Source organism: Saccopteryx leptura, chromosome 9, assembly GCF_036850995.1.
Source record: "Saccopteryx leptura isolate mSacLep1 chromosome 9, mSacLep1_pri_phased_curated, whole genome shotgun sequence".
Taxonomy (NCBI): Eukaryota; Metazoa; Chordata; class Mammalia; order Chiroptera; family Emballonuridae; genus Saccopteryx; species Saccopteryx leptura.
Genome location: NC_089511.1, coordinates 38,188,342 through 38,201,555, shown reverse-complemented (window position 1 = coordinate 38,201,555; position 13,214 = coordinate 38,188,342). Strand labels below are relative to the sequence as shown.

At 44.9% G+C, this 13,214-nt stretch overlaps 1 protein-coding gene across 2 annotated transcripts in view; it reads right to left on the bottom strand.

Moving 5' to 3' along the window:
• Positions 1 to 13,214, bottom strand: part of ANKRD27 (ankyrin repeat domain 27) — a 72,436-nt gene that overhangs the window by 5,728 nt on the left and 53,494 nt on the right. For both annotated transcript variants that reach the window (XM_066349662.1, XM_066349663.1), the window contains exons 23-25: positions 2,613 to 2,810; positions 1,076 to 1,195; positions 126 to 287 (exon numbers count right to left, since the gene is read on the bottom strand). In XM_066349662.1, coding sequence (XP_066205759.1) covers positions 126 to 287; positions 1,076 to 1,195; positions 2,613 to 2,810 — 480 coding nt within the window. The remainder of the gene's footprint in view (positions 1 to 125; positions 288 to 1,075; positions 1,196 to 2,612; positions 2,811 to 13,214) is intronic.

Sequence of the window (13,214 nt, the reverse complement as noted above, 5' to 3'; positions counted from 1 at the left end):
GTCCTCTGCATCCCATGCCAATGATCTATCCATTGCGCAATTGCCTGGTCAGGCTCAGATCTGATTTAAACACAAGGATTATCCAAAGTGAGCTGCGAGGGAACTGGGGGTGCCCTCCCGCTCACCTGCTCGGCACAGTCTATGGCTGTGCACTGCCTCTTGTTCAAGAGCTGGACTGATGCTCCGTGAAGCAGCAGCAGCTCCACGACAAAGACGTGTTTTTCTATCACGGCCTCATGCAGTGCCGTGTTGCCCTTATTGTTAGAGACGTTAATGGAGGCCCCATGCTAGAAAGACAAACAACACAATCAGAAGGCATGCTAAAGATTATTTAATTCAGAATCAACATGGGTATTCACTGTAAAATTCAACTCTTCTGTATGTCTAAAATTTTTCTTAAAATGTTAGGGTTAAAGTAATACCGAGAAAAAAGATGTATGTACACAGATGTTCACTGCAGCAAGTCACTGAGTGCAGGGCCGGGACAGCTAAACACACTGTACACCCAGAGTTACAAAACCATTAGCAACTGAGGTCTTATTCATAATAAACCATTTTCTACCTTAAGTGAAAACAAGCAAGATAGAAATATACTGATCTAAATCATGCACATTTTTTACTGTCCACCCAAAACGAGTTGCCTTTGAGTAACAGGGTTATGATAGGCACGTTGGTTTTTCCCTGCTTTTTAAAATTCTTTGTTCTACAATCAACACCTACAACCTTTATCAAGAAACAAAAAAAGTGAAAAGTACATTCAGCTCACACACAAGGTCACAATTCAACTTAATAATCCTAATACAATTCCGTTTACCCCAACGGTGAAGGAGGCAAGATCCAGACCTGCAGCTAAAGCAGCGTCTGTGTCCTTGCCGGCCTCCCTCTGCACGCAGCCCCGGACCCCTTCCCGACTGAGAAGCCCGTGCAGGAACTCGGTGCGGAGCTCCTCCCCAGAGGCAGCTAACAGCGCAAGGCAGCCTGCCCATCTTCAGTGCACCGCCAGGGGCTCACCGGGTGACGAGATGCCCACACTGACCAGAATCAGCAGCAGCCCGTGGGCTGTGGGGGCCCTTACCTGTAGCAGCAGTGCTGCGACTTCATGGTGGCCACTGGAACAGGCATAAATGAGTGGTGTGTTTCCACTTACATCCTTTTTATTGGGTTTTGCGTTGGAATCTAATAGATACTTCACCACCTAGTCCAGAGAAGAACAATTTTCAACCTGAATTAAAATGGGCGTGGAGAAATCCTCTAACTTGATATTCTTTTGATTTTTCTCTGAAGTTAATCTACTTTTCTCTAAGTTTATCTAGAAGGTTCTTTAGATACAGGTCTGACCTCAGGAGAAAGCAGACCAACTGGAAGGGGGGATTTCATTCGCTGAGGGTTGACTGTGCCACGTACTCTTTTTTGTTTTACTCAACCGTTCGATCTACCCACAGAGAGCTGGAATTGCTACTCCAGTTTTACAGACGAGGAAACGTGCCTGAAGTACTGTGCGAGGGGCAGTACTTAGAGGTGGCAGACCTGAAGTGTGGTTCCTGACTTAGAAAGCTTACATTAGAGTAATGGAAAATGAAGGAGGATAGTTAATTTTCTTTTTCTTTTTTTAAAGATATTTAAAAATTCATTTTAGAGAGCGGAAAGAGAGAGAGAAAGAGAGAGAAGGGGGCAGGAGCAGGAAGCATCAACTCCCATATGTGCCTTGACCAGGCAAGCCCGAGGTGTTGAACCCATGACCTCAGTGTTTCAGGTTGATGCTTTATCTACTGCGCCTCCACAGGTCAGGCCATACTTAATTTTCAAAATGAAAAATGGGTCAATGTGCAGGTGGTGGCACAATGGATGGAGCACTGGACTGGGGTGCAGAGGACCAAAGTTCGAAACTCCAAAGTAGCCGGCTTAAGCGCAGGCTCATCGGGCTTGAGCATGGGATCACAGACATGACCCCATGATTGCTGGCTTGAGCCCTAGGTTGCTGACTTGAGCAAGGGGTTACTCACTCTGCTGTAGCCCCCAGGTCAAGGCACAGATGAGAAAGCAATCAATGAACTAAGAAGCCAAAACAAAGAATTGATGCTTCTTATCTCTCTCCCTTCCTGTCTTTCTGTCCTTGTCTTTCCCTCTTTCTGTCTCTCTCTCTGTCCCTGTCACACATACACATAAAAAAAGAAAATTAGGAGTTAAAAAAAGTCACTGACATTCCAGTTAGCTCTTGGCCCCACTCAGGAGGGCTACACTCTGTAAAGTGCTGAACTGTTTGGCACAGACACGGGCTGTGGGATGTCAAAGCGCTTACGCCTAGCTAGAGCCCTCGATGACCAACACCCAGTGCCAGAAAGAGCGCCTGCTGGGGTCAGAATCAGAATGACAGCTTCTGTGTCACACAGATGTGAATGGCAGTGGGCGGGAGGTTAACTCCATCCCCAGAAGCATCAAAATTCTGTGTTCTGTTGCTGAGTGGTTCATCCATGTGCTCTCGGGAACCTTGGCTGGGAGGAAGGAGAGGTGCTGGTCCTCTGGGCTGTCAAAGCCCTGCCCTTCTGCAGCATTCTTAAGTGAGGTCTAACCAAAAGCAAGCACTCTAACTCTGCCCACGAGATAGCCCGTACCTGAAAGTGGCCTTGCTGGCAGGCCAGGTGGAGTGGGACAGCTTGGTTTGCATTTCTGGCACCAACACTGGCACCGTGCTTCAAAAGGAGGGGGATGAGGTCTGCCCGACCATGCAGGGCAGCGATGTGCAGAGGGGAGGAGCCATCCTGGTTTGGCACATTCACACCGAGCCCACTGGCAGGAATCTTTGCCAGTTTCTAGTAAGTGCAGAAGACAGAAATGGAAATGTCATTAATAATTAAGAAACCAGGCTGAAGGAAATGAACCCATCTGCCCTTAGCAGTCCCTTAGCAGAATTCGAGTTCACAGTGGGACCCAGAATCAGGTTGGCCACAGGTGAACTGACTACTTTAGATCGGTATGGAAGTCAAGGGACTAACTCCCATTTTCAAGAAAGCAAGGCAATCCCCCAAAATAATGCTGTATTATGCCAAGGAGATCCAACAGGGAAGGGAAAGTCTATGCAACAAAACGATCCTGGAAAAACTGGGCATCCATATATGGAAAACTGCATATCAACCTTTGCCTCACACCAAACACAAAAATTAAAATGCAGTATAAACCTAAATGTAAAAGCTACAACTATAAAACTTGAAGAAAACACAAAGGAAAGTCTTTGGAACACAGATACACAAAGATTTCTTAGATAAAACACAAAGCAAAAACACACAAGAAAACTCTGATGTACTAGGTTTAAAAATTGTAAATCTTGCCCTGACTGGATAGCTCAGTTGGTTATAGTGATGTCCGGATACGCCAAGATTGTGGGTTCCAACCCCAGTCAGGACACAGATAAGAATCAACCAATGAATGCATAAATAAGTGGAATAGCATAATTGATGTTTCTCTCTCTCTCCCCCCTTCCTATCTCTCTAAAATAATATAAAATAAGTAAATAAATTATAAATCTTTGCTCTCTAAAAGAGACAAGAAAATGAACCATTTCACTTTCCCTGGGAGACACATGCGGGAGCAGTAAGAGGGTGCGGACTATGGGGTGAGGCATAGTGTTTGTGGAAAACTGGCATGTACCCACAGCACTATACAGAGATGTGAAACATGTTCTCACAACTCATGGCATCATTGTAGATAGAACTGAAAGGCTGGCTAAGGATATTTTGAAAGACATGATACTCTGACATTATGGTCCTGTGTGTGCTTAAAGGAGGTTCCAAGTTCTGTGCTGATCTTATATAATACCTTAAGAACATCAGCTGAAATTCATATAGATTTGTCCCTATGAAGATAAATTTATTTATTTATTTATTTATTTATTTATTATTCAGTGAGAGTAGGGGAGGCAGAGAGACAGACTCCTGCATGAGCCCTGATGGATCCATCAGGCAAGGGGGTGATGCTCTGCCCATCTGGGGTGTTGCTCTCTGTTGCTCAGCAACTGAGCTCTTCTTAGCACCTGAGGTGGAGGCCATGGAGCCATCCTCAGTGCCCGAGGCCAACTTGCTCCAATCAAGCCATGGCAGGAGGAGAAGGAAGAGAGAGAAAGAGTGAGAGATGTGATAGGGGTGGAGAAGCAGAAGGGTGCTTCTCCTGTGTGCCCTGACCAGGAATCGAACCCAAGACATCCACATACCAGGCAATGCTCTATCATTGAGCTAACTGACCAGGGCTATGAAGGTTGATTTCAACACACTAAAAAGTTATAGACAATACATTCATATGGATGGATACACCAGAGAATGTGACTGTAATTTTATGAATCAGACAAGTTGAAACCCCTCTCACTATAAAAATGATACATGAAACATAATTTAAAGGCCTTCTAAATGCTTACTGACTACTAAATGCTCACAAGACGATAAAGAACCTGAGACCTGAGATTGTGAGTAACATGTCCAAAACCAAAGGACTTGTAAATTTTCTAACTCCAGAGCCCAAGACTGAGAACTCGAAAACACAATGTGTCTCTAGCGAAGTGCTGATGTGTTAAGATGTATTAGGCTAAAGGGAAGAAAACTTCACAGATGAATTGGCATCATTTTTTCCTGAGCCAAATTTTGATAATGAACTTGGTTAAACTAGTTCCCATAATTTCTGGAAGAATGGCAGTATCTGTAAACAGCTAACTGCTCAATTTTTCTGAAATGTTCTATATATTATATTAATGAACTATGGAGAATTACCTTCCAAGAAAAGAAATAATAAATATTGACAGAAAAAAAAGAAAGAAAATCAACAGGCAGGAACATTTGAGGTCTTGCTCCCCAGCTTATGCTGTCGGTGTGGCTCCAATAAACTCTTATAATAATTGTCAAAGAAAAAGGAAGTTACCGAATGGGAGAAAATGTTTACAATATGTATATCTGACAAAGGACTTGCACCAAACAGAATTGAAAAAATAAAAAACCACCAAGAAAAAAACTCTTACAATTCAATAACACAATCTAACTTTCTAAAAAATAGGCAAAAGATTTTAAAAGACCTTTCACAAAAGAAAATGGTCAACAAGCACATAAAAGAACATCTTCAGTTATAGGGAAATGCAAATCAAAACCAGGCCTGACAAAACCAAAGGGTCAGAAGACTCTAGAGCAGTGACTGCTGGTTCAGGGCAGGGGACGGGGTAACTCCAAGGGGCGGGAGAGTCTTCCTGGGCGAAAGAGATACTCTGTACCTTCTCTGTGCTGCTGGTGCTGATGAGACCATGAATTTATCTGTCAAACTTCACAAAATTGTTTGCTACTTATCTCTATAGTTTGCCTTCCTTTTTATTATGGAACTACCTTATTATTCACAGTGGTTTTAAAATCAATCATGTGAATATGGAACAGTCAGTAAATAAAAAGGTAAAAGAACTGATGTCTAAACCATATAACTAAAAAAACCCATTAAATTGTGATGTTCTTAGGGTTAAATTGGCCCCTTTAAAACTCAAATTCCCCTCACCCAGCTCCCATTAGGGAACTTCTTCAGTAAACATCTCCCTTGTCCAACCTCCCCACCTCCCTTAAACAACTCCCCCATCCTGGGAAGGTTCTGAAAAATGTCCTGAGACAAAGCCATCATGAGGGGTCTGAGGGTTGGGAAAGGGAACAGTCTGTAATCAAGTCAACCAACCCTAATATACTAATCTAAGTATGTCCAGGTGCAGACAACCTCATGCCAGCAAATGCCTGAACCCCTATATCTAATACTCTCTCCCACAGTTTGGGGCTGACACCTTTCGCTGGTCTCAGCTCACTTACATCTAAGTGTTTTTAAAATAAACTTTCCCTTTGGAACACTCCAGCCTTGTGTGTTTGGTTAGTCCTGTGGTTCCTGCCTTTCAGTTGAGTTATACATTCTGATAGTGGAATGTGTCAATGTTTTCTGTGATTGATCAAGGATTAAAAATTTGGTTATCTTGTTAATTTTCTGATGATTAAAAATGTCATTGCTAGCCTGACCAGGTGGTGGAGCAGTGGATGGAGCGTCGGCCTGGGATGCAGAGGATCCAGGTTTGAAACCCTAAGGTCACTGGCTTGAACGCAAGCTCACCAGCTTGAGTGCAGTGTTGTTGGCTTAAGCGTGGGATCATAGACATGACCCCATGGTCACTGGCTTGAGCCCAGAGGTCGCTGGCTTGAAGCCCAAAGTTGCTAGTTTGAATTAGGGGTCACTAACTCTGCTGAAGCCCCCCTCCATCCTCTGGTCAACCACATATAAGAAATCAATCAATGAACAACTAAGGTGCTGCAACGAAGAATTGATGTTTCTCATCTCGCTCCCTTCCTGTCTCTCTGACCCTATCTGTCCCTCTCTCCATTCCTCTCGCAAAATAAATAAATAAATAAATAAATAAATAAAACATCATTGGTTAAAAAAACTAAGCTAAACTTTTTTTTGTTTTGTTTTGTTTTTTTTTTTCCATTTTTCTGAAGCTGGAAACAGGGAGAGATAGTCAGACAGACTCCCGCATGCGCCCGACCGGGATCCACCCGGCACGCCCACCATGGGGCGATGCTCTGCCCACCAGGGGGCGATGCTCTGCCCATCCTGGGCGTTGCCATGTTGCGATCAGAGCCACTCTAGCGCCTGAGGCAGAGGCCAAAGAGCCATCCCCAGCACCCGGGCCATCTTTGCTCCCATGGAGCCTTGGCTGTGGGAGGGGAAGAGAGAGACAGAGAGGAAAGCGTGGCGGAGGGGTGGAGAAGCAAATGGGCGCTTCTCCTGTGTGCCCTGGCCGGGAATCGAACCCGAGTCCTCCGCACGCTAGGCCAACGCTCTACCGCTGAGCCAACCGGCCAGGGCTTAAACTTATTTTTTTTTTATTTTTAAAAACTAAGCTAAATTTAAAGGGTGAATTTTACTATATGTAAATTATACTTCAAAAATAAAAAACAAACAAATGAAGTGTGTGTGTGGGGGAACACAACGAAATACCACTAAACACCAGAATGATGGCTAAAGTTAAAAAGTAAAAATACTGGGCCCTGGCCGGTTGGCTCAGTGGTAGAGCATCGGCCTGGCGTGCAGGAGTCCCAGGTTCAGTTCCCGGCCAGGGCACACAGGAGAAGTGCCCATCTGCTTCTCCACCCCTCCCCCTCTCCTTCCTCTCTGCCTCTCTCTTCCCCTCCCGCAGCCAAGGCTCCATTGGAGCAATGTTGGCCCGGGCGCTGAGGATGGTTCCAAGGCCGCTGCCTCAGGCGCTAGAATGGCCCTGGTTGCAACAAAGCAACGCCCCAGATGGGCAGAGCATCACCCCCCCCCCCCGGTAGGCATGCCAAGTGGATCCTGGTCAGGCGCATGCGGGAGTCTATCTGACTGCCTCCCTGTTTCCAACTTCAGAAAAATACAAAAAAAAAAAAAAAAGTAAAAATACTGGCCTGACCTGTGGTGGCATAGTGGATAAAGTGTCGACCTGGAATGTTCAGGTCGCTGGTTCAAGACCCTGGGCTTGCCTGGTCAAGGCACGTATGGGAGTTGATGCTTCCTGCTCCTACCCCCTTATTCCTTTCTCTTTCTCTCTCTCTGCTCTAAAATGAATAAATAAAATCTTAAAAATAAAGTCAAAATACCAAGTGCTGCCAACGATGTGGGGTACGTAGAACCAATGTGGGGTAAGTAGAACCGTCACACACTGCAGGCTGGGATGAAAAATGCTACAATCACTATGGAAAACTGGCTGTTTCTTATAAAGTTCAACAAATAATGTATGTTGACCCACCGATTTTACTTCTAGGTATTTACCCAACTATACATCTTTATAGAAAGACTTGTACACAAATATTCATAGTAGCTTTATTCACAAAGCCAAAAAAACAGGAAACTAGTCAAATATCCAACAGGTCAGATAAACAAATTATGGTATAGTCAACCAAATGCTACCCAGCAATATAAAGAAATGAGCTACTGGCCCTGGCTGGTCAGCTTAGTGGTAGAGTGTGGGCCCAGCATGTGGATGTCCCAGTTTGATTTCCCTCAGAGCACACAGGTGAAGGGACCATTTGCTTCTCCCCCTCCTTTCTCTCTCTCCCCTTTTGCCACAGTTATGGCTCCATTGGCTCTAGCGAGTTTCCAGCTGAGGCTGGCTCCCTAGCCTCCTCTGCCTCAGGAGCTAAAAATAGCTTGGTTGCCAAGCAATGGAGTGAAGCCCCAGATGGGCAGAGCATCGCTCCATTGGGGGCTTTCCAGGTGGACCCCAGTGCATGCAGGGGAGTCTGTCTCTCTGCCTCCCCTACTCTCCCTTAATTAAAAAAAAAAAAAAAGAATGAAAGAAATGAGCTCCTGATGCAATAAGGATTTCACAAACATTCTGCTGAGTAGAGAAAGACTCAAAAAAGTGTGTACTATATGGTTCCATTCACACGTAATCTAGATTAGAAAGTGCCAATGAATCTGTAATGATGGAAAACAGATCAGTGGTTATGCCTTCAATGTGTATATCTGACTAACTGTCCACACCTGGGACGGGGAAACTTCCGGAGGTGATGTAAATGTTCTGTATCTTGATGGTGGTGATGGCTTCGTGGGTGTATGCACCTGTAGGAACTCACCAAACTCTCTACTTCACATGGATACACAGTAAGTCCTCCCTTAACATCACTGATTGGTTCTGTGATGTTAAGCAAAATGACGTATTAAAAAAAAATTTTTGGCCCTGGCCGGTTGGCTCAGTGGTAGAGTGTTGGCATGGCGTGCAGAAGTCCTGGGTTCGATTCCCGGCCAGGGCACACAGGAGAAGCGCCCATCTGCTTCTCCACCCCTCCCCCTCTCCTTCCTCTCTGTCTCTCTCTTCCCCTCCCGCAGCGAGGCTCCACTGGAGCAAAGATGGCCCGGGCGCTGGGGATGGCTCCTTGGCCTCTGCCCCAGGTGCTAGAGTGGCTCTGGTCGCGGCAGAGCGACGCCCCGGAGGGGCAGAGCATCGCCCCCTGGTGGGCAGAGCGTCGCCCCTGGTGGGCGTGCCGGGTGGATCCCGGTCGGGTGCATGTGGGAGTCTGTCTGACTGTCTCTCCCCGTTTCCAGCTTCAAAATACAAAAAAAAAAAAAAAAAAAAAATTTTTTTTACCATTAGCTAGTTGATATAAAGAAGAATTAAGTTCCTACAACATCTCATCAGCATTATATTGAAATTACATTACTTGAGGACGTGCGGTACTTTATTGTATGTAAGTTATACTGCAGTAAAGGTTTTTGTTTTTTTAAACTCTGAAAACACACCAGTGGGTTAGAAGAGAATGAGGTTGGGGGTGTTTTAATTTAATCACAGACAAAAACCAATTTACTTTTGTGTCTTTTTGAGAAACTACAAAAGAGGAAAAAGAAGAGTTTTTATTTTTTATTTATTTTGTTTTTGAAAAAGAGTTTTTAAAAGAACAAGGAACACAAGACTTTATCCAATAAATTCAACAGATATTTAATGTATTTTAAGCTTCTCATTACAACTAATGAACCAAAGTGGGTAAGAACAGAGTGCAGAAAATAAGAAAAGAACCAGAGAGATGCCTCTAGCTTCACAGACTCACTGACTAGGCATAGGGCAGGGGTCTCAAACTCGCGGCCCGCCGAACAATTTTGTGCGGCCTGTAGACTAATCCACGAAGTTCAAAATATTTTGGATAAAATTAAGTAAGCCTAGGGGCCTACTTGTATTTTTCATTTCTCTAGCATCCTAGCTAGATATTAGCTTAGTTAACAGCAGTTGTGATGCGCACTACAGTTTCTGGTCGTTTTGTGACACTGAGTAAACTGCATGTACGACTGTGCTTGTTGTACTGATTTTTTTTTTGTTTTCAACTGCAGTGAGAAAAGTGTTGCGTAACAGTTGCCTTTTGTAGACCTAGTGCGGCCCGCCGAACGGCTGTGATCTTGCTCTGCGGCCCACATGCTGAGTTGAGTTTGAGAACCCTGGCATAGGGGCTTTGTTACTTCACATATCTTTTGAAACATCTATCTATCTCCCTTTTTTTTTAAGTGAGAGGAGGGAAGATAGACTCCTGCATGTGCTCTGAGGCCCACGCTCTGACCAACTGAGCCACTGGCTGCGGGAGGGGAAGAGAGAGAGAAGGAAGAGAGGAAGGGGAAGAGAAGCAGATGGTGCTTTTCATGTGTGCTCTGACTGGGAATCGAACCTGGGATGTCTGTACGCCACGCCTTCACTGAGCCAACTGGCCAAGGCCACCCCCGTTTTTTTTTTAGTGCACGTGTGCATACATGATAGAGACAGAGAGAGACAGAGGCAGGAAGGGAGAGAGATGATGTGCCTTGACTGATGGGTTCCAGACAAGCCAGTGACCCCTTGATCAAGCCAGCAACCTTGGGTTCCAAGCCAGCGACCTTTAAGCTCAAGCCAGTGAACATGGGGTCATGTCTATGATCCCCTGCTCACGCTAGTGACCCTGCGCTCAAGCCAGCAGCCTTGGGGTTTCTAACCTGGGTTCTTGGCATCCCAGGCGGACACTCTATCCATTGAACTACTGCCTGGTCAGGCCCCATGGTGAAGCTTTAAAAATTTAAAAAAAAAAAAAAATTTTTTTTTAAATTTTTATTTAATTTATTGTGTTTACATAGATTCTAGTGTTGCCTCGAATGCATCCCCCCTCCCCCTAAAAAATTTTATTTTATTTTTATTTTATTTTATTGTTTTTGTATTTTTCTGAAGCTGGAAACGGGGAGGCAGTCAGACAGACTCCCACATGTGCCTGACCGGGATCCACCCGGCACGCCCACCAGGGGGCGATGCTCTGTTGCAACCAGAGCCACTCTAGTGCCTGAGGCAGAGGCCATGGAGCCATCCTCAGCGCCCGGGCCATCCTTGCTCCAATGGAGCCTTGGCTGTGGGAGGGGAAGTGAGAGACAGAAAGGAAGGAGAGGGGGAGGGGTGGAGAAGCGGATGGGCGCTTCTCCTGTGTGCCCTGGGGCTGGGAATTGAATCTGGGACTTCCACACGCCAGGCCGACACTCTACCACTGAGCCAACCGGCCAGGGCCTTAGTTTTATTTTTAAAGAGTGAGAGAGAGAGAGAGAGAGAGAGAGAGAGATAAACTTTGTTGTTCCACTTATTTATACATTTATTGGTCAATTCTTGTATGTGCCCTGATCAGGAATTGAACACACAGCTTTGGTGTATCAGGATGATGCTCTAATCAACAAAGCTATCCAGCCAGGGCAGGTGAAGCTTTTTAAATAAAGTAGTATAATCTTGCAATACAAAGGATAACACCACTATATCTATTTTGTAAAGTCAAATTAATTTTCTTAGTATAGAGTACACATTGAGTTAGCTAGCACACAAGTGCATACTATGTACACAATGCTATTTACAACTGCTCAGAAGAAAATGAAATAGGTATACATTTAAAAAACATGGACAGGATCTGTACACTGAAAATCACAAAATGTTGATGAAGAACTCGAAGGCCTAAATACTTGAGAGGTATACCATGTTCATGAAGACTCAACCCATTAATTATGTTATTTACCCCGAACTGATGTATAGATGTATAGTTTTAATGCAACTCCTATCAAAATTCTTTTTTTTTTTTTTTTTTTTTTACAGAGACAGAGAGAGAGTCAGAGAGAGGGATAGACAGGGACAAACAGACAGGAATGGAGAGATGAGAAGCATCAATCATTAGTTTTTTGCGCATTGCAACACCTTAATTGTTTATTGATTGCCTTCTCATACGTGCCTTGACCGCGGGCCTTCAGCAGACCAAGTAACCCCTTGCTCGAGCCAGCGACCTTGGGCTCAAGCTGGTGAGCTTTTGCTCAAACCAGATGAGCCCTCGCTCAAGCTGGCAACCTCGGGGTCTTGAACCTGGGTCTTCCGCATCCCAGTCCCACGCTCTATCCACTGTGCCACCGCCTGGTCAGGCCCTATCAAAATTCTAACAAGTTTTTTGTAGATATACATAAGCTTATTTTAAAATTTATATGGAAAGGCACAGGCCCTAAAATAACTAAAATAATCCTAAGAAAGAAAAATAAGGAAGAATTGGCCTGACCAGGCGGTGGCACAGTGGATAGAGCATCGGCCTGGGACGCTGAGGACCTAGGTTTGAAACCTAGGTCACTGGTGTGAACCCAAGGTAGCTGGCTTGAGCAAGGAGTTACTGGCTCACTTGGAGGCCCTCAGTCAAGGCACATGAGAAGCAATCAATGAACAACTAAGGTGCCACAACTATGACTTGCTTCTCATCTCTCTCCCTTCTTGTCTGTCTTTTTCTCTCGTTTTAAGAAAAATGAGGAAGAATCACTCTACCCAATATTGATGCTACTCTATAGTTGCAGTAACCAAGCCAGTGTGGTGCGGGTGGAGGAAAGACACAGGGCAGGGGAGCAGCACACAGAGCTCAGAAACAAACCACCCCATACATAGTCAATTGAGGTCCAAAAAGCAAGTCGGTGGGGGAGGAATAGCCTTGCAACAAATGGTGCTGGAGGAAGTGGACATCCATAGGTAAAAAAATAAACCACAACCACCTGACCAGGTGGTGGCGCAGTGGATAGTGCGTTGGACTGGGATGCAGAGGACCCAGGTTCGAGACCCCGAGGTTGCCAGCTTGAGCGCGGGCTCATCTGGTTTGAGCAAAAGCTCACCAGCTTGGACCCAAGGTCGCTGGCTCGAGCAAGGGGTTACTCGGTCTGCTGAAGGCCCGCGGTCAAGGCACATATGAGAAAGCAGTCAATGAACAACTAAGGTGTTGCAATGCACAATGAAAAACTAACAATTGATGCTTCTCATCTCTGTCCCTGTCTATCCGTCTCTCTGACTCTCTCTCTGTCTCTGTAAAAACAAAACAAAACAACCCCCCCCCCCCAAAACCCTGCAACCTAAATCTCACACTCAGTATAAAATTTAACTCAAATTGGATCAGGAACTTAACTGGTAAATGTAAAATTATAAAGCTTTTAGGGGAAAAAAAAACAAACAGGAGAAAATCTTCCAAATCTAGGGCTAAGCAGAGTCCTTACACTTAACACCAAAAGCACAATCCATAAAAGAAAAAAATCGCTAAACTGGAATTCTAAATAAAAAATGTGCTCTGTAAAAACTCATGTGAAGAGGCAACTTCCTTAACCTCCATCTCCTCCATCTTTCTCTCTTCGGGGCCAGGATGTGCGCTCTGTACTCAATAAAGCCTTTTGCTATTCCACACTTT